The sequence below is a fragment of the Propithecus coquereli genome, unplaced genomic scaffold, assembly GCF_000956105.1.
Source record: "Propithecus coquereli isolate 6110/MARCELLA unplaced genomic scaffold, Pcoq_1.0 Scaffold175, whole genome shotgun sequence".
Taxonomy (NCBI): domain Eukaryota; kingdom Metazoa; phylum Chordata; class Mammalia; order Primates; family Indriidae; genus Propithecus; species Propithecus coquereli.
The window spans coordinates 1000273-1020838 of NW_012142190.1; the positions used below are offsets into that span (position 1 = coordinate 1000273).

A 20566-nucleotide genomic window follows, 5' to 3' on the forward strand; every position below is an offset into this window, starting at 1 on the left:
CCCTACTGGTGATAAGTACCCACTATTAAAAGTTTGGTGCCTACCTTTTAGATCTTTGTATGTATTTGTAACCATAATACAGGTGATATTTTGTGTTATAAAAGTGGGATAATACCATGCATACTGTTCAATAACTAGCTTTCTTATTTATCATGCATACCTTTCCATGCCAGTACAGTATAGACGTACCTCATTCTTTTTAATGGCTGTATAGTTAGTCCATGGTTTGGATATACCACAATTTATTTAACCATTCCCCAATGTGCAGTTTGGTTATTTACACTTCTTTATTATTGCAAACAATGTAATAAGCATCTTTGAACATATGTCTTTGCACACTTGTGGACGTGTTCCAAAGAGAGATTTGTAGAACTGGAATTGCAGGATCAAAGCTATCAATATTTACATTTTTGATAGAGGCTGCAAATGGCACTCCATGAAAGCTGAATGGGAAATACCAAAATGCTAAATACATATTCATATTTAGTTTTCCTTTAAGTATGAAACATTACGTTTGGTGCAGATTTGGGTGGAGAAGCAGAGGCAGGTGGACACGTGGGGAGAGTGGATGAGGCAGGCCCCATGGAGCGGGGGCGTGGGCCCATTCAGGCCAACGAAGAGAGGGAGGTTTCATCCAAACCCCTGCCTCCCTCCCCAAATCCCTGATGCCTCCTCATAATGTCATACACATACAGGCATGCATACGCTTGCATGCACACATACATGGACGTCTGTAATAGTGCTTGTAAATCTGTAAAGGGAAAATTGACATTTGAACATATTAACATTTAAAACTATAGTGCAATGAAAGAGACTATAAATAATTTTTTGAAAGTGAAAGGCTGGAAAATATAATTTGCATAGCAGGCAAGAGATTGATATCCAGAATAAATGAAGAGTTCTTACACATCCATCAGAAAAATGGGCAAGGGGCTTAACTAAGCAACTTACAAAGACGTGCACATGACTAGTGTGAAAAGGCTCTTGGTGTCTGGCAAAAGTTAAATGACTGAAACTCTGAGGTCAGTAGGGCGTGGGGCACGTGGAAAGAATTGTTCTCAGACGCTGTTGGTTGGGACTATGAGTTAGTGGATCCTTTTGGTGGACGGTTGCACTGTGTCTAGCAATATTGCAAAGGAGTAGACTCTTAATCTAGCAAAAGCACTTCTATGCATTTGTCCTCTGAAGATACTGATCCATGTGTAATAAGAAACAAGTAGAAGAATGTTTATTGTAGCACATGTAGCTATTTCAGTAGCCAAAACTTGCCAAGAGTCGAAATGTTCATCCGTAGGAGGGATGGTACGCTGAATTATGATACATCTTTGCCCATTATGTGATGTAGCACTTTAAAAGATCTATAAATGCGTTGATATGAAAAAGATCTCAAAAACCCGTGGGTAGCTAAAAAAAAAAATTATAGTGTTTGATTCATTTATTTAACTAATAGCTGCATTTGTATATGTGTATATGTTTATAAATATCTACAAAAATGTCTGGAGAATAAACAAGAAATTGCTAGCAACAGTTACCTCTGGAAAGAGGAGTGAGGTTGCAGGGTTTGGGGACGACATTTATGTTCTGCATCTAAGGAACAACCCGCAAGCTTTGTTTTTGAAATGACATAACAGTGTGCTGAAGCAGAGAAAGGTTTAGGTACTTCCAGGTCTACGTTCTCTCTCTCGTCTTCCACCCATTGTTCTCTGACTTTCTGACGAAGGTGATGTGAAGGTGAGTGTTGTGCCCAGCACACAAAGGAGAAGCCGCCTTGTGCCCTGAGTGTCCCTGGACATAATTTGAGAAGCGTCCACATGCTTCTGCTGGGCCAGCTCCAGCAGCAGGTTCCACGGAGGCTCAGCTGCAGCGGAGAGAGCTAAAAGGCTCTGTAAGTCACCTCTGTGGACCAGCTGCATGGAAATTAATTAGAGTCAGACCATGTCCCCCGTGGCTCAGCTCGGGGTGATGCCGAAGTCATTAGCAGCTGTGTTCGGCTATATCTTCCTTCCCTGTCTTCTGGAAATTTGTTTCAGCAGACACAGGCAGGCAGACCAAGCTGGTGGCTAAGGACAGTGAAATTTTAATTCCCAGATAGTTCGTCAGGGTCACTGGAGTGGCAATGACCTCCAGAGAAGGGGGAGTTTTTCATCAAACCAGAGACAGCAGCGTGCTTATCCCCCTGACCACTCAAAACTAAATTCCCTTCCTTATAAACCAGTGTGTCATTCCTCAAGCACAGGGGGTGGTGACCATAGCAACAAATCATACAAATATTCCTTTTGTTGTTCTGTTTGCCTTTTGTGAAGCCAACCTTTCCACAAACAATTTATGTTACCGTTTCAATTGTAACTAGCTTTCTTTCTTTCTATTTCTCTTTTCAAACTATACCTAGGAACAAAGAAAGAAGCACAAAAAGATCAAGATACTAATAAACCTGCTATTTCATCGCCTAAGAGAGTAGCAGCTTCAACCACCAAGCTTCATTCACCAGGTATTTAAGAAATATAGTGTTATCTGGGGAGAAGCCTTGAACTTGGAATTTATCTTATTCAGATGTCACTAATGAATGAAGTAATACCAGCCCATGCGGTATGGAGGATTGTTCCAGAGCTTGACATACTTATGCTGATGTTTTGTGACTCTAGGTGAAATGAACCGCTGTTGGCATCATTTTATCTTAAAAAAACAAGAAGTTATGCTACGTGTAAGTGGGAGAATCTTGTCTGTGTAGGAATATCTGCTATTCCAATATCTTGTAGAAATAATTTACAATTGAAAAACAGACTTTAAAGATCTAACCTCAAGAAATAATATTTTCTAAAAGGAAGAAAAATGGAAATAATGGATACCAAATGACTTGTTAGTTTTTCAATGAAGAAAATCACTTATTTACATTCATATATGAATAAGCCACATAAGGTTGCTTAAATGTTGAAAATACTTCATGAATATTCATATTGTCATCTGACCCCTTCATAGACTAGCATGCAATATAACCTCAAAACATTTTCTTTAAGCCCAAAAATAGTGGCTGTAATAGCAACTAATATTTGAGCTCTTACTCAACATCAACCAGGTGCTGTACTATGCTCTTTAAGTGTATTAGTTTATTTAATACCCACAATAACTCTGTGAGACAGGTGCTATTATTCCTCCCTTTACATGTGAGGAAACTGAGGTACAAAGAATGTCGTTAATTTGCTCAAAGTCACAGGTAATAAGTAGTAGAACCTTGATTTGAGCCCAGGCAATCTGAAACCAAAATTTGCATTTTTAAGTCTCTATAGTATTAACCCGAAAGCTTTGAGAATAGAGAACTTATTAAAATTTCCAGTTAATTAAAAATTTATAGAAAATAAGCCAAAGCCACACACATGAGGGTCAGGAGACAAAGCCTGGTACTTAAACAGGTTTGGGGATCAGATCTGAGGACCCTGCAGAAGTCTGGAATTTCTGAAGGGCAACACCCTCACTGGATGAACTAGGAAGAAAAAAAACTCACTCTGCAGGAGACTGGCCCATTGCAGCTGCTGCTCTGAAAGCAGCAGGGGAGGGGAACAGCCCTCCCTTAGGAACCTGTAACCACAAGTCTTGCCTGTTGCAATTTAAGAGCTGAATCCACGCTACCACCGTGCTCTGAAAATACAATTTAAAATGCTGTTGTACTTGTGGCCACTTAGCCAAATAAAATGTGAAATCGTTATACATACAAGGAAATAAACCACCATGAATAAGGTCCCTACATTCTAGAAGAAGAGAGTAAAAATATTGTGTAATCGTAGACTTCGTTAAGTTAGAATATTTGTTAACATTTCTAGGATAACCAATAAAATACAGTATATAGTTCTGAACCAGTAGAGTGGAAAAAGTTGGAAGAAGGAAGGGTTAAAAAATTCAGTCGGTACAAAGGGTGGCAAGAGAGGGAGAAAGGAAAAATGCAGAAAGGAGGGAGGGAGGGAGAGGGGAGAAATTGAAAAAATAAAATAAGGTATTAGGAATGAGCTCAAATATGTCATAATGAATGTACGTGAATTAAACTCTCTAGACTAAGTTAAAGATTTAGATTACCAGACTGCATTCATTTGTCAGACAGTCAAAAAGTATTTAAAACATGTTATATGCTATAAAGTCTAGCTTTAGACTGTTTCAAAGTACATGCCTAAAATATAGGGATGTTAAAAATTTGAAAGTAAAAGGGTGGAAATGTTTATACCAAAAAAGTACTAAACAAAGGTAAGTTTGTGGTACTATAGTTGTAAACATCTCTATTGTGGAATAATTAAAAAATACTAGACTACCCGTATGTAAAGTGTCGAACTTGGTAAGTTTTGACAGCTACACACTGGTGAAACCATCACCTCAAGCAATAACACACATATCCTTTGTTTCCTGGGGCCCCTTGGTAATCCCACCTGCCTACCCTCCCATACGCCCACCCCTATCCCTGGACAAACACTGACCTGTTCTGTCACTATAGATTAGTTTGTATTTTCTAAAGCTTTATATAAATGGAATCGTATAATATGTACACTATTTGTCCAGCTTCTTTCACTCAGCATAGTTATTTTGAGATCCATTCATGTGGCAATAGTCCATTCCTTTTTATTGGTGAATAGAATTCCACTCTGTGGATACCACAATTTATCCATTCACCTGTTGATGGAAATTTGGTGTTTTTCGCCCCTAGCATTTGGCTATTATAAGAAAAGCTGCTATGCACATTTGTACAAATCTTGCCGTGGACATCTGCTTTCATTTCTCTTGGTTAAATATCTAGGAATGCAATGGCCAGGTCATATGATAGCTATATGTTTAACTTCTTAAAAATATGCCAAACTTGTTTTACAAAGTGGTTGTACTGTTTTACATTCCCAACAGTAGCATATGAAAGTTCCAGTTCCTCCACATCCTTGCCAACCACTTGGTATGATCAGGCTTTTTAATTACAGACATTCTAATAGGTGTGTTATGATATCTCACATGGTTTTAATTTGCCTTTCCCTAATAACTAATGATGTTATGATGCTGAACATCTTTCTATGTGTTTATTTGATAACTGTATATATTCTTTGGTAAAATGTCTACTCCAACCTTTTGCCATTTTTCAATTGGTTTGTTTTCCTATTATGGAATTTTGAGTTTTTATGTATTCTAGGTATAATTCTTTTATCAGCTATGTGATATGCAATTTTTCCCCACAGTCTAGGGCTTATTTTGCATTCTTTTAACAGTATCTTTTGAAGAGTAGATGTTATTAATTTTAATGAAGTCCAACTTACAACTTTTTTCTTTTATGGACCCTGTTATCTAAAAAAAAATTTGCATAACCCAAAGTCACAAAGATTTCTCCTTCATTTTCTTCTAAAAGATCTGAAGTTGTAGGTTTTTCACTTGAGTCTATGATCCACTTGAGTTAATTTTTGTATGTAGTGTGAGGCGTGGTTTGAATTTTTCTTTCCTTTTTTGCATAAGGATATGCAGCTGATTTCTATTCTTAATGTTATTTCTTTTCTTCTGCTTACACTAGGTTTAATAGTTAAACTGATATCATTAGTTTGAGGTCTTTCTGCTGTTCTAGAGTGTACGTTTAGTACAATAAATTTCCCTCTGTGTACTGCTTAAGTTACAACCCACAAACTTTGATATATTGGGTATTCATCTTCATTGAGTTCACAATATTTTCAAATTTCTCTTTTTGATTTATTCTTTTACCCATGATTATTTATAAGTGTGTTGTTTTGTTAGGGAAATTTCCATGCATACTAGGGGAATTTCTGTGCTGATTCTGCTTAAAAACACAAAGCAGCTAAAGTAGACACTGACACCTGTCAGCCTTGCAAACTAAAACCGCAGAACAGTTGAACAAAGCTACAAGCCTGCCATGATTATAATATTTGTTATAAGCCTATGACGATTCTAATGTTTGTTATAAGCCTATCATAATTCTACTACTTATAAGAATTATTGTTTATTGGATAACTTTTAAATCTTTTTGCTAATTGGTTAATCATTTACACTTGTGTGTGATTTGTTAAGAGTAACCCCCCCCAAAAAAAGAGTATAAAACCTGACAAAAACCTGGAAGAGGTGCTCAGAATTTGGAGACTTGTCTCCTCTGGGCCCGCTGGCATTAAGAGATTAAACATTGACTCTCCGACTCTCTGCGTGCTGCTTGGTTATTCCCCTGGGACTGGTCACTGACACTTCCTGTAACAGTTTAGTTTGCAAATATTTGTAGATCTATGTATTATTGATTTCTAATTTATAATTTCGTTGTGGTTGGAAAACATACCTTGGGTGATAAAAGAAAACCCTATTCCTCTACATACAACACTTCTGACACCAAATGTGTGGGTTTTCCATACCAAGAAATTCTCCAATTCTCTTTGGACACCAATTGGGTGTCCTACAGTTTGGCTCAATTCTAATGCTAGCTACCCAGAGCTGGCACAGATCCCACAGGTTAAGGGCTCAATCTTACAAGACTGTCCTCCACTTCAGGTGGCAATTGCAAGTAGTAGGTGCTCAAGTTACCCACACTTGTCTGACTTGCCTATAAATTAGGGGTTCCCACAACCACCTCCTCAGGTTGGATAATTTACTATAACAGCTCACAGAACTCCGGGAAACATTTTACTTATGTTTACCAGTTTATTATAGATAATATGATAAAGGACATAGATGAACAGCCAGATGAAAAAGTACATAGAAACAGCCACAAGGATCCCGAGCACAGGAGCTTCTGTCCCCACAGAATTGGTGTGCGCCACCCTCCCAACATGTTGATGCATTCACCAACCCAGAAACTCTTCAAACCTCATAGTTTAAGGGTTTTTTTATGAAGCTGCATCACATAGGCATGATTGTTTATTAACTCAGTCTCCAGCACTTCTCCCTTCCCCAGAGGATAAGGAGAGGGGAGGCTGAAAGTTCCAAGCTTCTAATCATGGCTTTATCTCTCTGGTGACCAGCCCCCATCCTGAAGCTATCCAAGAGCCAAGAGTCTCTCATTATAGCTAAAGTTGCTTCTATCACGCAAGGAAATCTAAGGGATTTAAGAACTCTGTGTCAGGATCTGGGGTCAAAACCAAATATTAGAACAAAAGATTGTCCAAACACCCATACCACAAGAAATTATAAGCGTCTTTGGAAATCAGTGTCAGGAATTGGGGGCAAAGACGAAATATATATTTCTTATTATGTCACAAGTGACTTGAATCCTTTTAAACTTATTGAGACTTGTCTTATGACCCACAACAAGGTCTATCTTGGTAAATGTTTCATGCATACTTAAAAACAATGTCTATTCTGCTGTTCCTATGTGGAGTGTTCTATAAATGTCACAGGTCAAGTTGGTTGATAGCATTGTTCAAGTATTCTATGCCCTTATTGATTTTCTGTCTACATGTGTTATCAGTAGTTGAGAGAGGGCTTGAAATCTCAGACTATAATTGTGGACTTGTCTGTTTCTCCTTTCAATTCTATCAGCATTTCTTTCCTATCTTTTGAAGTTCTGCTATCACATACATAAATGTTTAGTTTACCGTTTTGATGAATTGACTACTTTATCATTATGAAATGACCCTCTTTATCCCTGGTAATAGTCTTTTCCCTGAAATTTTTATTCATTATTAATAGAGCCATTCCAGCTTCCTATTAGTTTCAGCATGGTATAATCTCTTTTCATCCTTCACCTTTTCATCTATTTGTCTCTTTAAGTAGGTTTCTTATAGGCAGAATATAATTGGTTCTTGCATTTTTATCCAGTCTGAAATCTCTGCCTTTGATATACATTTAATATTATTACTAATTTAATTGGGATTAAATCTACCATCTTGCTATATTTTCTATTTAACTCACATGTTCTTTTTTCTCTTCTCCCTCTTTTACTGTCTTCTTTTGCATTGAGTAGTGTTTCATGATTCCATTTATTTCCTTTGTTCATATATTAGCTATCTATATCTTGTTTTTGTGTTATTTTAGTAGTTGTTTTAGAGTTAATAATATACATCTTTAACTTTTAACATTGTAGCTTCAAGTGATATTGTATCACTTCACATATGGTATAAGAATCTTACAATAGTATACCTCCATCTCTTTCCTCCTGGCATTTGTGCTACTGTCATCAAACATTTTTCTTCTACATATATCATGAACCCATACTACATTGTTATTATTGTTGATTATCAACACTTGGTTTTTTTAAAAGAGATTTAAAGAAGAAAAAAATCTGTTAGAGTTACTTGTTTAGTTGTCATTTCTAGGCCTCTTTATTCCTTTGTGTAGATCCGTATTTCTATCTGGTATCATTTTCTTCTGCCTGAAGGACTTCCTTTAACATTTATTCTGGTGGAAGTTTGCTGGTGATGATTTTCAGTTTTTGTTCACCTTCATTTTTGATAGATAATTTTGCTTTGTTCAGAATCCAATTGACATTTTTTTCTTTAAATATTTTTAAATGTTGTTCCGCTGTCTCCTAGCTTGAATGGTTTCCAGTGAAAAATCTGCTATTCTTATATTTGGTTCTTTGTGCATAATGTGTCTTCTTTCCCTTTGGCTTCTTTAAAGATGTTCTCTTTATCACTGATTTTGAGCAATTTTATTACAATATGACTTGGTGTAGTTTTATTTCTTTTTCTATGCTTTAGTTTTGTTAAGATTCTTGGGTTTACTTTCATACAGTTTTCATCGAATTTGGACTATTTTTGCCCATGTTTCTTCAAAAATTTTCAGTCCTAATCACTCCTCTTCAGGGATTTCCATTACATATATATTAGGTCACTTGACATTGTCCCACAGCTCCTGTCCAAATATTCTGTTCATTTCTTTGAGTTTTCTTTCTCTTTGTTTCATTTTGGATAGTTTCTCTTGTTATATGTTCACTAATCTTTTCCTTCCCTTTTATTTTTTAAAAATAATATTTATTTATTAACTCACAGTTCTATAGGTCAGACGTGTAGGTGTGGCTTAACTTGTGTTCTCTTCCCAAAGTATCGCAAGGCTAAAATCAAGATGTCAGCCAGACTGAGTTCTTGGAGGCTCTAGAGAAGAAATATCTACTTTCAAAGTCATTCAGGTTGTTGGTAGAATTCACCTCATGTGGTTCCACCATTGAAGTCCCTATTTCCTTGATGGATATCAATCAGGGACCACCTTCAGCTTATAGGGCCATCCATATTCCTTGCCATGTGGCCCCTTCTATCTTCAAAACAGTAATGGTCTATTGAATCCTTCTCTAGCTTCAAATCTCTAACTTTCCATTCTGTGACCAGCTGGAGAAAACTCTCCTTTTAGCGAGCTGATCTGATTAGGTCAGGCTCACCCAGGATAGTCTTCCTCTTGCTATATAACATATTAATGAGAGTGATATCCAGTCTTTCTTATGGGTTCCACTCACACTCAAGGTCATTATGCAGGTGATTTAGTCAGCTTGGGCTGCTATAACAAATACCATAGAATGGGTAGCTTAAATAACAGAGATTTATTTCTCATAGTTCTGGAGGCCAGGAAGTCCAAGATCAAGGTGCTGGCTCATTTGATTTCTGGAGAGCCCTCTTTCTTGTTTGCAGATGGATGCCTTCTTGCTATATCCTCACATGAGAGAGAGAGATTATGTCTCTCATGTTCCGTCTTACAAGGGCACTAATCCTATTCATGAGGGCTCCACACTTATGATCTAATCATTTCCCAAAGACTCTGATTCCAAACGCCATCACATTGGGAATTAGGGCTTCAATATGTAAATTTTGAGGGGACACAAACATTCAGTCCATAGCAGCAGGCTATGTACACGAAGGGGCAGCTTAGAACTTTGCCTGCCACGGGTGGATTTCAAGCTAGCCCTAAAGAATGGCAACGTGGAAATGTCACATAACCAGGAATAGAGAGATCTGGGAGGTACAGTTTTTCTACGTTCAAGATCTGATCATTGCTTCCTTCATTCCTTTTTGGTGGTAATTCTTCTTTTTTCAGATGACTGAATATCAAAGATCAACTGGAACAGGTAGCACCTACATCAGGCTGTGGCCCTTCAAATGACATCTGGCCTAGGAGAGAATTTCTGGGTGGTAAATTTGAGGAGTACTTCTCTTCCCTGCTTGTCTGTAAATTGAATGATGGCAGGGACTATATTTTCTGTCATCTCTCTCATCCTAAAACAAAACAAGCCAAAACAACAAACAGCCCTGACCCTTATATGTCTGACACACCTCTCTCCCTGTCTGTACAGCCAGGATTGGGAAAGAATTGTCCATGTTCCCTGTCTCTGTCCCTTTGCTTACAAATGACTCCTCTACCCACTGCCATCTAGCTGCCACCCCCACCATTCCACTGGCCCTCCTCTTGCAAAGGCCACTAGTGACTTCTCGCTCATTAAGTCTTAATAGACATTTCCTATTCCTTATCTTATCGCTGTGGCATTTGACATTATTGATCCCTCCCTTCCTCCTGAAATATTTTTCCTTCCCTCAACTCTGTGACATCCCTCTCTGCCAGTTCTCTTCTTGCACCTGCAAATGTTTGTTTCTAGCTGCATTTACCAGAAACTTTTTCCCTGTACCTTCTAAACATTTCCAGGTTGTTTTGGCCACAAATAGACTGCACTGGGTTCAAATCTTGATTCACTGGATGATGTGTGACCTCGGGAAAATTACATAACTTCTCTGAGCCTCAGTTTCTTCTTCTGTACAATAGCAATTATATCCATGCTACAGGGTTATGATGAAGACGAGTGATGATGCATGTAAAACACAAGAGCATCAGAGCTCTTACCCTTCCATGGCTCCAGCCTTCTTGATAGCAGAGACCATATTTGAAAGGGACACAGGATATTCCAATGCAGCTGCTTGGCACTGGCGTTTTGATAAAATGGCAGCAAAATTTCCCCATGTTCAAATGGGCCTATCAAGATATCCTTATTTAGTCTTTTTTTTTATTATTTGAGCTATACTTCACATACCATACAATTCACCTTTTTTAAAGTGTACATTTCAGTGGTTTTTAGTATATTCACAAGATTGTGCAACCTTCACCATTAATTCCAGAATACTTTTATCACACCACAAAGAAACCCTGTACCCATTAGGAATCATTCCCTCTAGTGAGTGCCTTCCACCAAGTCCCTGGAAACCACTAGTCTACTTTCTGTATTATGGATTTGCCTACTCTGGAAACTTCATATAAATGGAATCATACAATACGAGACCGTTTCTTTCACTTAGCACAATGTTTCAAAAGCTCATCTGTGTTATAACATGAATCATTATTTTACTCCTTTTTATGAAGGAATAATAGTCTGTTGTATAAATATAACAAATTTTTTTTATCCATGCATTAGTTGATGGACATCTGGGTTGTTTCCACTTTTTGTCTGCTATCAGTAATGCTGTGAAAATCTGTGTCACTATGTCTGGCCTTCTATGAACTCTAAGGATTGTCTTTCCTTATGCAGGGTCTAATGTACTCCAAGTTGCACCCAGTGTATTTTTCATCTCAGACATTGGAGTTTTTCTTTCTAGAATTTTTATTGAGGTCTTTTTATCTTTTTTGACATGTTCAGTTATTCCTCCAGCTTCTTGAACATATGAAATATAGTAATAATAACTGTTTTAATGTCCTTGCCTAGTAATTCTATCATCTGCGTCATTTGTTGGTCAGTTTTAAATGATTGCATCTCTTCATTATGGGCTGTATATACCTACTTCATTGCATGCTGGAGAATTTTTTTAGATGCCGGACATTGTGAATTTTTCCTTTTATAGTATTGGATATATTTTCATTCCTATAATATTCTTGAGCTTTGTTCTTGGATAAAGTTATGCTATTGATCATCCTGGGTTTTGCTTTTTGGCTTTATTGGGCAGATTGATCGGCAATTAGTCTCAGGCTAATCGTACCATCCTAATGAGGCAGAACCCTTCTAAGTACTCTCCCTGATGCCCCCTGAAGGAGGAGGTGGGCCACTCCGGCTGTGGGGAACAGGATCTATTTCTGGCCTTCTGTGGACTCTAAAGATTGTCTCTCTAATCCTTTGCAGGCTTCTTTCCCCAGCCTAGGGTGCTTTCTTCACAGGCCTGCACTGATCAGAACTTGCCTGGAAATTCAAGGGGCCTCTTCAGAGCTTCGGCATTCTCTCTCTGTGGAGCTGAGCCCTCTCAGGTGGCCTGCCTTGTAAACTCTAACCCCCGACCTCCCTGAGCCCCCAGCTCCATCTTCCCAATCAGGTAAACCTCCAGTCTCCACCTGAGTCCCCTGATTACCTGCACCACAGCCTGGAAAGTCACTTCAGGCAATAAGCTGAAGCAGCTGTAGGCTCACCTCATTTGGTTTCCCACTCTCGGGGATCCCTATGCTTCGCCGCCTAAGCTTTAATGTCTTAAAAGCCATTCTCTTACATATTTTGACCTTTTTTTCTTTTCTTTTTTTGCTAGTTTCAGATGAGAAAGTAAGTCTGATCTCACTTATTCCAGCTTGCTATATTTTTTAACATAAAAATTTGGTAATTGCTATAACACTACTAAGCCACTATTTCTCACCCTTGGAGGAAGGAGAGGTCAGATTTACCTTGATAAGTAGCACCTGTACTTCTTGTAAATAATAAGTCCCCTGAAGATGTGACTATTTTATGCCACATTTTATTTTGTCTAAAGAGTAGATTATATTAACAAAGTTTTTACTGTTGGATTTGGAAACCCTGATTTTAACATCCTGTTTTATGTCTTCTTCTGTACTTCAAAATAGAAAGGAATCTGCTCCTTCCTGGGGGTGGGAAATCTAAGCCTCTCCTTTCTACAAGGTGTAACTGGTCACTTGCTCACTGACTTATTATATGGCTGGGTGTTGCCAATTTTGCAGTTCCTTCCCCCTCCCACCCTTAGGACTGGCTGGACGGAAATCGCCACCCGCACATCCTCTGCTCTTTGCCTTTCCTCACCACTAGGCAACCCAGGCAAACAACTACCAATGCTACACAGGAAAATTGTGTGCCACTGGGAAAAATTTTCAAAATAAATTTAGATTGGTTTAATAAAAATAAAGCCTGTGCAAGTCCACAAAGAACTCAGCCCAGTGCTCCCTGGGGTGCACTGCTGTCTGTTAGGATGTGGACCGAACTCATCAAGTGCATTTCCTTAAAGTGGGAAGCTACCACCGTCCCGGCCTGTCATTATTTCCCGCCTGTGTACACTGTGAAGGTCATGGGCCATCTCCGATTTTACAAATCTGCAGGTTCCAGCACTGTTTGTTACTCTGTCAGTTAAGCTTTCCAGCTTTAAAATTAAACCAAGCTTTTCCATCCATTACAATCCTCTGGGTAGTAACTGGATGGCTACAGATGAATTTTTAATGTTTTCTTTCCATTTCCAAGGGCTGTGTCCTCTCCAGTGCTCAGCCTTTGCACGCAACACTCAGCCTTTGCACGCAAACTGTTTGCATTCACCTTTGTGATAATGTAAGGTTACTGGCTTTATCCTAGAGGCCTCTGAGTTGCCAGTTGCCACTGGGATCAGCATGGGTTCTATCTGCCCCTAACCCCCAGAGTTATGTGGCCAGTAGGATGGCTAAAAAGAAATATGACTGGGGCAAAATTTAGACAGCAGGAGAGTGTTCTAGATTTAGAGTATGCCCCAAGCCTGTGAGATCAGATAGAGATGTTGGGGAATGGTTCAGTGATGTGCTTAAGTGAAAAGCCCTGGGAGAGGCATCAGAAGACCAAGGTCCGGACCCAGTGTGGCCCCTTCTGGACAGTGGCTTGCCTGAGGACAAGGGTGGGGCCTGTTCCTTTGCACACCCCATGGTGCCTTGCACAGTCTCATTCACAGAGTAAGTGCTCAATAAAACTCGTCAAATATTTCAGTCCCCACAAACCACATAACTCAAAGCATACATATGGAATCACTTTGTCTGTGGTTCATGGCAAAGCACTGATCTAGGTATTTCTGCTCATATATTTCATACAGAATAGGTGCATTGGGGATGAGACTCATTAATAGCTGGGAAGTGTACTGGGGCCAATCAGTAAAAAAAACTAGTAATTCTACTCTATTTCACTTTATTTAAAGACTCTGAAACCTTCGATAAGCCCCGCGTTGAAGCTCTCTATTCACAGCATCACTTTCCTAGTTCAGCTGGGTGGAAATCAGAAAGATGTTGTAGGAGACCAGAGCTTTGCTTGTTTGGGAAGAGACCAAACCCAGAGAAGTAGGCTCTGGCTGCCTGCACTGCAGGGTCAGGGACATGCCTGCCTGCTTTGCTGCCTTGAACCTCAGAGCACCCAGAAGCAATAGAAATACTGCAAGGGACAGGGAAGGAGTGATAACAAACTATGCCAGCTTCTGGAAGTGTCTTCAGGGGACATGGCATGCCCTTCATTTAAAGCCTGCATGAGGGATGTTCCCAAGAAACACAGGTGGAAGAGGGTGGGGGTGGGGGTCGCCACCACCATTTCTCCCCCCTGGGCCCACCGTGTGCTCCGTGAGCTCCATGTGACCACTGCCCTCCAGAAGTTTGCCATCGAATTGTCCCATTAACCCCACACTTCCTAAGCGTATTAGCATTTTAGCTGCACTGTGCGCCGGCTCTTGAGAGAAGAAAGCGAAAGCAAACACCTGTTCTGAAACAGGTGACGCTGGCTGTGGCAGTGATCTTCGTCCAACATAAGCTCTCTGTCTCCGAGGTGGCATATGAGCCTGGGCTGCCGTCTATGTGCACCACCCTGGGGACTGTGTGACATGTGGGCGGACAGGAAAGGAGGTGACAGACAATACTTCAGGGAGTCAACCGTGGGAGTAGTAACAAAGATTGGCAGCACAAGAAACAATACTATCTTTAGTATAGATCAAAGACTGCCCCCGACAGTAAAATGATTATTAGTCCTGGGCGAAGTTAAATTTGAGGTATTTAGAAAATGGCAGGACCCTTTTCAAGTAAAAGCAATAGGGAGCTCACAACCACCCTTGTTTCTCAGCCTTTTCTCCCTAAGGTCTCAGCACTGGGGCCTGAGCCTTGGTCATGCTGCTGCAGTGACTGAGTATGACGAGTCTCAAACCAGGGTTGGTCTCATAAGGTAGTTTGGAGTCACAAAGCAGCTAAATTTTCGCTTGGTGTATTGATCCCAAAAGTTAATATTCGAAGGGGAGCCTCTGTCTTAGCTCAGAGCGTTAGTTGTTTGGAGGCCCTAGGAGTAGAGATGTGAGCGAACTCTTGTTCAGTAGAACACTGGAGTTTCGAGAGTGTGAGTAAAAGCAATATAATAATGACACCAACATCAGAGTAAGTGCAAGAATCAGATTTCACTGAATCCTTTTATAGTGTCCATTTTCTATTGAGTATAATTTCTAACCCGATGATGATATTAAAGGTGGTAGGTCCTAGGAGCCATCCCACCCAGAAATAAATCTGATAGCTAGAAATACACGACAATGGAAATGCTTACTAATGTCCACAAGCTCAGAGGTGACCTTATTTACCATGGATTACAATCAGCTTTAATTCAGTGAGCCGGAAGTGGGTTCAATTCTCTCCTTTGGATTTCTAAAAGAAGTGCCTGTGTTGTAACGGTGTCAGGCACCTGGTACCCCAACACATCAATTAAAGCACTGGAGTGTTTTATAAAATCACTAAGCACAACAATAAAATGGCAAACAGAAATTGTGAACAAACATCTGCCTTAGGTCGTACTCTGTGTCTTAGAGTTTAATGCAGGCAGTAAAATCTCTCATCTTTTGTTGGTGGGGTTTTCTTGGTAGTCACATCTGTTTTGCTGTTTTCAGTACTGAGAATGTTGAGATGAAATACATATTAACATTGATTTGCCTACAACACGCAAGTGAATTTTCTGGATTACTATGTACTCTGCTATCATAAAGACAGTTTCTAACAAGCAATAATTTCACATTCTGCTATTCCATTAAGTCATGATAATTTAAGATATGCCATATGTGAGGTCACATCACAATCTCTGATGACTTTTTAAGAGGAGGAGGGCTTAATTAAAATTGGCATGGTTACCATTAAATTAACCATCAGGAGCATTTAGAACAATTAACCAGTTTTCCCTTTAAAAGATGAGGCTGCTTGTGTATCCACAAGCCCCTTACTCTGCTGTGTCTCTGCATAGCAGGTGCTGAAGAGGCTACCGTTTTCCGGTTTGTTTTATATGTTGCCCCTGATATTTTGGAGAGGGGGGAAAAAACGAGGGGAGGAAAGAACATTTGAAATATTAAAGTTGATTTGTGAGCGTGCTGGTCGGTGTCCAGGTCACATCCTCTAGGAGGGTGACCTTCCTGAGCGAAGGAAAGAACTTGCCTTTTGGAGTAAATCCAGTGTCAACCTCAGGGGTTCTGCAGCGGCCTGTGGGTGTGGGGTCTGCCTGCACCTCCCGTGGAGTGGCGTGGTCCTGAGGACGACGCTTGCTCGCCCCGGGTCTTTGCCCACGATCGAGTGCTTTCCTCCGTGCTGTTCTCCGCCGTCTTGCTTTTCCTCCTTAGGCTTCACCCTAAAAGTCACCTCTCCTTAACCCGCCCCCGTCAGCCCCCGGCGGAGCTGCCCGTCCCTTCTTCTGTGGACCCACAGCGCCTCATGTTTGCCTGCCAGGACCCAGATGGCCAGGGCTTTGTGGGCCATGGTCAGGAGTGTGGGCTTGCTTCTCAGGGCAGTGGAAAGCAACTGGAGGGTCCACGCGGGTCGCCAAGTGTCCCGTGCGTGCACCTGCCGTTCTGGCTGCGGCGTAGCGGACCGAGAGCCGGAGCAGCGCGTCCCCTCGGAGGACAAGCAGTGGGGGTGGCTTGGACTGGACCTCTGGCCGTGGAGGTGGCACGAAGTCACATCGGGGGAATACGTTGGAGGGACCCTGGCAGGACATTGGTGCTGCAGGAATTTAAAGTCGGGAATCGCTGCGGCAGAGGAGATTTCGGCTGTCACCTGGACCCGACACTGGGCAGGGTCTAAAGGGGGAGAGGGGCCCCAGGCGTTGCTCTCTGGTGCCCAAGCACAGGGTCGCCGGGTTATTATAAGTCTGACTTCTCTCTCGATTATTCATTTATTTCCATTAGACACTTTCAAAGCGTAATCCCCTCTAAGGAAAAGCAAAAAGAAAGAAAGCAAGAGAACCATTTCAGTCTCTCCAAGCAGGCCCAGAAGAAACGTCAGAAGCTGGAAGGAACTTGGCAATTTTGTCTGTTATTCTTTTTCCAAGCACGAAACCTTGCTCCTAGAACCCCATAACTGGGGCCAATACTTTTAGTCCCTGTTTTTCCTTTTTAATTCTTAAAAAATGACAAATCACAGGCGATTCCTCCTCCGCCACTTGCTCCTGGTGAGCTCCCTCTGCGATCAGGGGCCGTTGTCGCTTTGTGCTGGGTGTTTTTCACCGCTAACCGGACTGTGTTTCTTGCAGGCTACCCGAAGCAGAGGAGCGCGGCGGCCCGGAACGGCCTGGCGCCCAAGCCCGACGCGCAGGCCCGCGAGGCGGAGCGGCAGCTGGCGCAGCGGCTGAGGGAGCGCTGCGAGCGGCAGGCGCGGCAGCTGGGCCAGGCGCGCGCCGAGCTGGGCAGGGCCGCGCGCGGCTTCGACGCCCTCGCCGTGGCCGCGCAGCATTTCTTTGGAAAGGTGAGGCCGCGTTTGGGGACTGTCCCCGGGCTTCGGGGTTGCGGGGAGAGGCTGGTGATGGTTCTGTGTGTGCGCGTGTGTGTGTTTCCGTTTGGGTCTTGAGTCTTGAGCAGAGTTGAGTTGAGATTTTCAGAAGGTCCGAGAAAACCTGCAGCGTCCTGTCTTGTTTTGGGAGCCACATTTAGCCTTACACGTGGAAAACATTAGTCTGGGAAGAATGATTCATAACCTCCATACCAAAAGAGAGAATTATCTGAAAAAGAAAAAAATACATATGAACATTTTTAAAGAAAGTGGGGCGTGATTTCCAGGTGAGATGCCCAGATTCTGACATTTCTGCTCATTTCGGATGGAAGGGAGACAGGGCCATGGTACAGTTCCCAGCGGCTGTTGGTGGGAAATGGAACGTGGCAGGCCTGGGACTCCTCAGGGCCCTGCTCACCACGCCCAGAGCAGGCAGCATGGAGTAGCGCGGGGATGCTCCCTGCACCCTTGGTTTTTCTGAAAATGCAAGGGGTTGGTTTCTGCTCGGCAAATGTCTGGGGCTCCTGGGGCCATCCGAGCACTGAGGCTCCCCACCCCTCCCAGGGGCACAGAGACTGGTGGAAACCTGGGGTCCGAGGGCATTTGCACTTAACCTTGAAGAAGCCAAGGCATCTTGAGGGAGAAAATGAGCATTTACTTTGGAGATTTCAACATATGGAAGCACATTGGGGGTTTCATATACGGACCTTCTGCTATCTATGAATGGGAGTAAGTAAAAATGCTGTCTAGATGCTCCCCAAACAAGAAAGTGGACTAACTAAATGTCTGGCTCATTTAAAAAAGGAAAACAAAAGAAAGTATGTGGCCCCATATCTACTGGCTTCTTCCTTTATTTATCATCCGAACCTTCGAGTGTGGAGGACTCCTTGGCCTTTACGAAGCCCTCCACCTCCCCTCCCTCCAGCATAGACGCCTGAGCTGCTCATTCTTGTTCTTATCTTTTTTGCTCAAAGCTTTCAGCAAAAGGAGCCGTTTATCAATTTGTTGTTACAATAAATGACAGGATGAATAGATAGCTCTGAAATTTCAGTCTTACCAATGGTTTCAGCCTCATCCCCAGCCAAAATTTTAACACCAGCAGAAAATGGCCAATGTGAATGTCATACCCTCCTTTCTGGTCTGGTAGTGTTGGCATCAACTCTGAGCAACCAAAGCGGCTGTACACCTACCCCTGTAAGAATGAAAGTGACAGACACACCTTTAAGGTGCCAAAGAGGCCTGACTGGCCATGGTAAACATGGAGCATGTCTGTTATTAGAGGAGGAGGGGCATGTGTTTTGTCTGTCGGCTGGGTGCATGTTTCCCACTGACTGGCAGGTCTTTTATAAAGAGAGGAAAACGGGCTGATTCACAGAACGTCAGTGATCACATTGAGATAGTTACCCTGCCCACGCTAGGATTCCTCCTTCCAGGCACCATTCACGGAGTCATAACAAAGCCCGGATAAAGGTTTCATGTGCATGGACGCAGCAATAGACATTGATATATCATATTAATAATACGTGTTGTGTTTCACAAATTGGAGCTTTTGGACTGCACTTAGGGCACCCTGGCAGGGGAGAGAGTTACTGTGCCAAAGTTAAGGGTCAGTTCCCATAGTTATGCATTTCCGTGGCCCAAAAAAATGCCTCGTTGGTCCATGGACCATGAGTTTTATTTCTCTGCAGTGTGCGCATGGCTCTTAATCAGGGACCAGCGAGGGCGAGCGAGGGCCAGCAGGTGATTTGTAGGCATCTCCACTGGACCTCCCTGCTACGACAGCTGCACTTGGTGTGACATTTCAGCAAGATGGATGGTGGGCATGAATTTCATTTTCTTTTCCGTAAATCACAACCAGCAACTCCAAACAGGTCTCTAAAATGACCACGGCATTTCACCTCCCACACAATATGTTCTTTTCTCTTTCTGATCTCTACTCTTTCTTTCCTGATAAACCTCAAGAGAAAAAATGGAAGAAAAAATGTCTTTTTTTTTTAAAGTCTCTAATTGAACACAATCAGCAGCTCTTATGCAGGCTGTCATGTGTGCCACGTGGCTTAAGATGATGGATTTGAGGGTTTGCCGGTAATACCAAATTAGACCAGGAGCTAGGACACAGGTGGAGCCCCTGGGGAATAAAGGCAAAATGGCCTTGGCACGTCCAGTGATGGAGCCCTCTGATGTGAGCAGGGCTGGAGAACCTGAGGTTCCCTGTGTCACTCATATGGGAAACCCATGCCCTGTTGTTGTGTGTGAGCAATGGTGAGAGCTGAGCATGCCAGCCATGCAGAAGCATGACCCACATAGCCATCTGGAAAATTCAGGCTCCCTCTGCTCTTCTGGTTAGAAGACCCTGCCAGAATTCTGTCCCTTAAGGAATACACTGCAGCACATCCGTCTGCAAAGCAGGATGTAGTGGAGAAAGGGCACGGGGCTAGCTGAGCGTCAGCCCATCTCTGCCTCCACCCAGGGGCGAGATCTTGAGCAAGTCCCACCCCTCTGTGCTCCTCGTCACCAGCAGCAGTAGGAATAACACCCTTGACCTCAGTGGGTCTCCCCCTGAGGGTAGGCCGAGTCGCCTCTGACCCTCACCTTTGAGTCTCAGTTTCCTCCATGTCGAGTAGGATTCGCAATAAATCTCCACGTGGTTATTGTGAGAATGTAGTGAATTAATGAGCAAAGGCACTCTGAACAAATACTCACTGAAACATTCTTTTTTTGAATACAAGGAAATACAAGACCTACCTCAAGGATTTCACTCTCAAGCGGGGTAAGATGTATAGGAGATGTATAAAGTAAAAACACAGCCCGAGCCACTCTTATTTCAGTATATATGTCCAGAAAGGGTTTGGCCTGGGGGGTACTTCAGAATAGATATAATTTCTAGTCTAGCTCCTCAGTTGCTCCTATATATTCTTTTCCTGGATGTGCTGATGCCATC

The 20566-nt window shown here is 42.0% G+C and overlaps 1 protein-coding gene across 1 annotated transcript in view; it reads left to right on the forward strand.

The window, feature by feature from the left end:
* The window catches only part of MTUS2 (microtubule associated tumor suppressor candidate 2), a 369464-nt gene that overhangs the window by 235201 nt on the left and 113697 nt on the right, over nucleotides 1-20566 (forward strand). The window contains exons 5-6 of the mRNA XM_012642132.1: nucleotides 2390-2488; nucleotides 17390-17601. Of these exons, the coding sequence (XP_012497586.1) occupies nucleotides 2390-2488; nucleotides 17390-17601 (311 nt within the window). The remainder of the gene's footprint in view (nucleotides 1-2389; nucleotides 2489-17389; nucleotides 17602-20566) is intronic.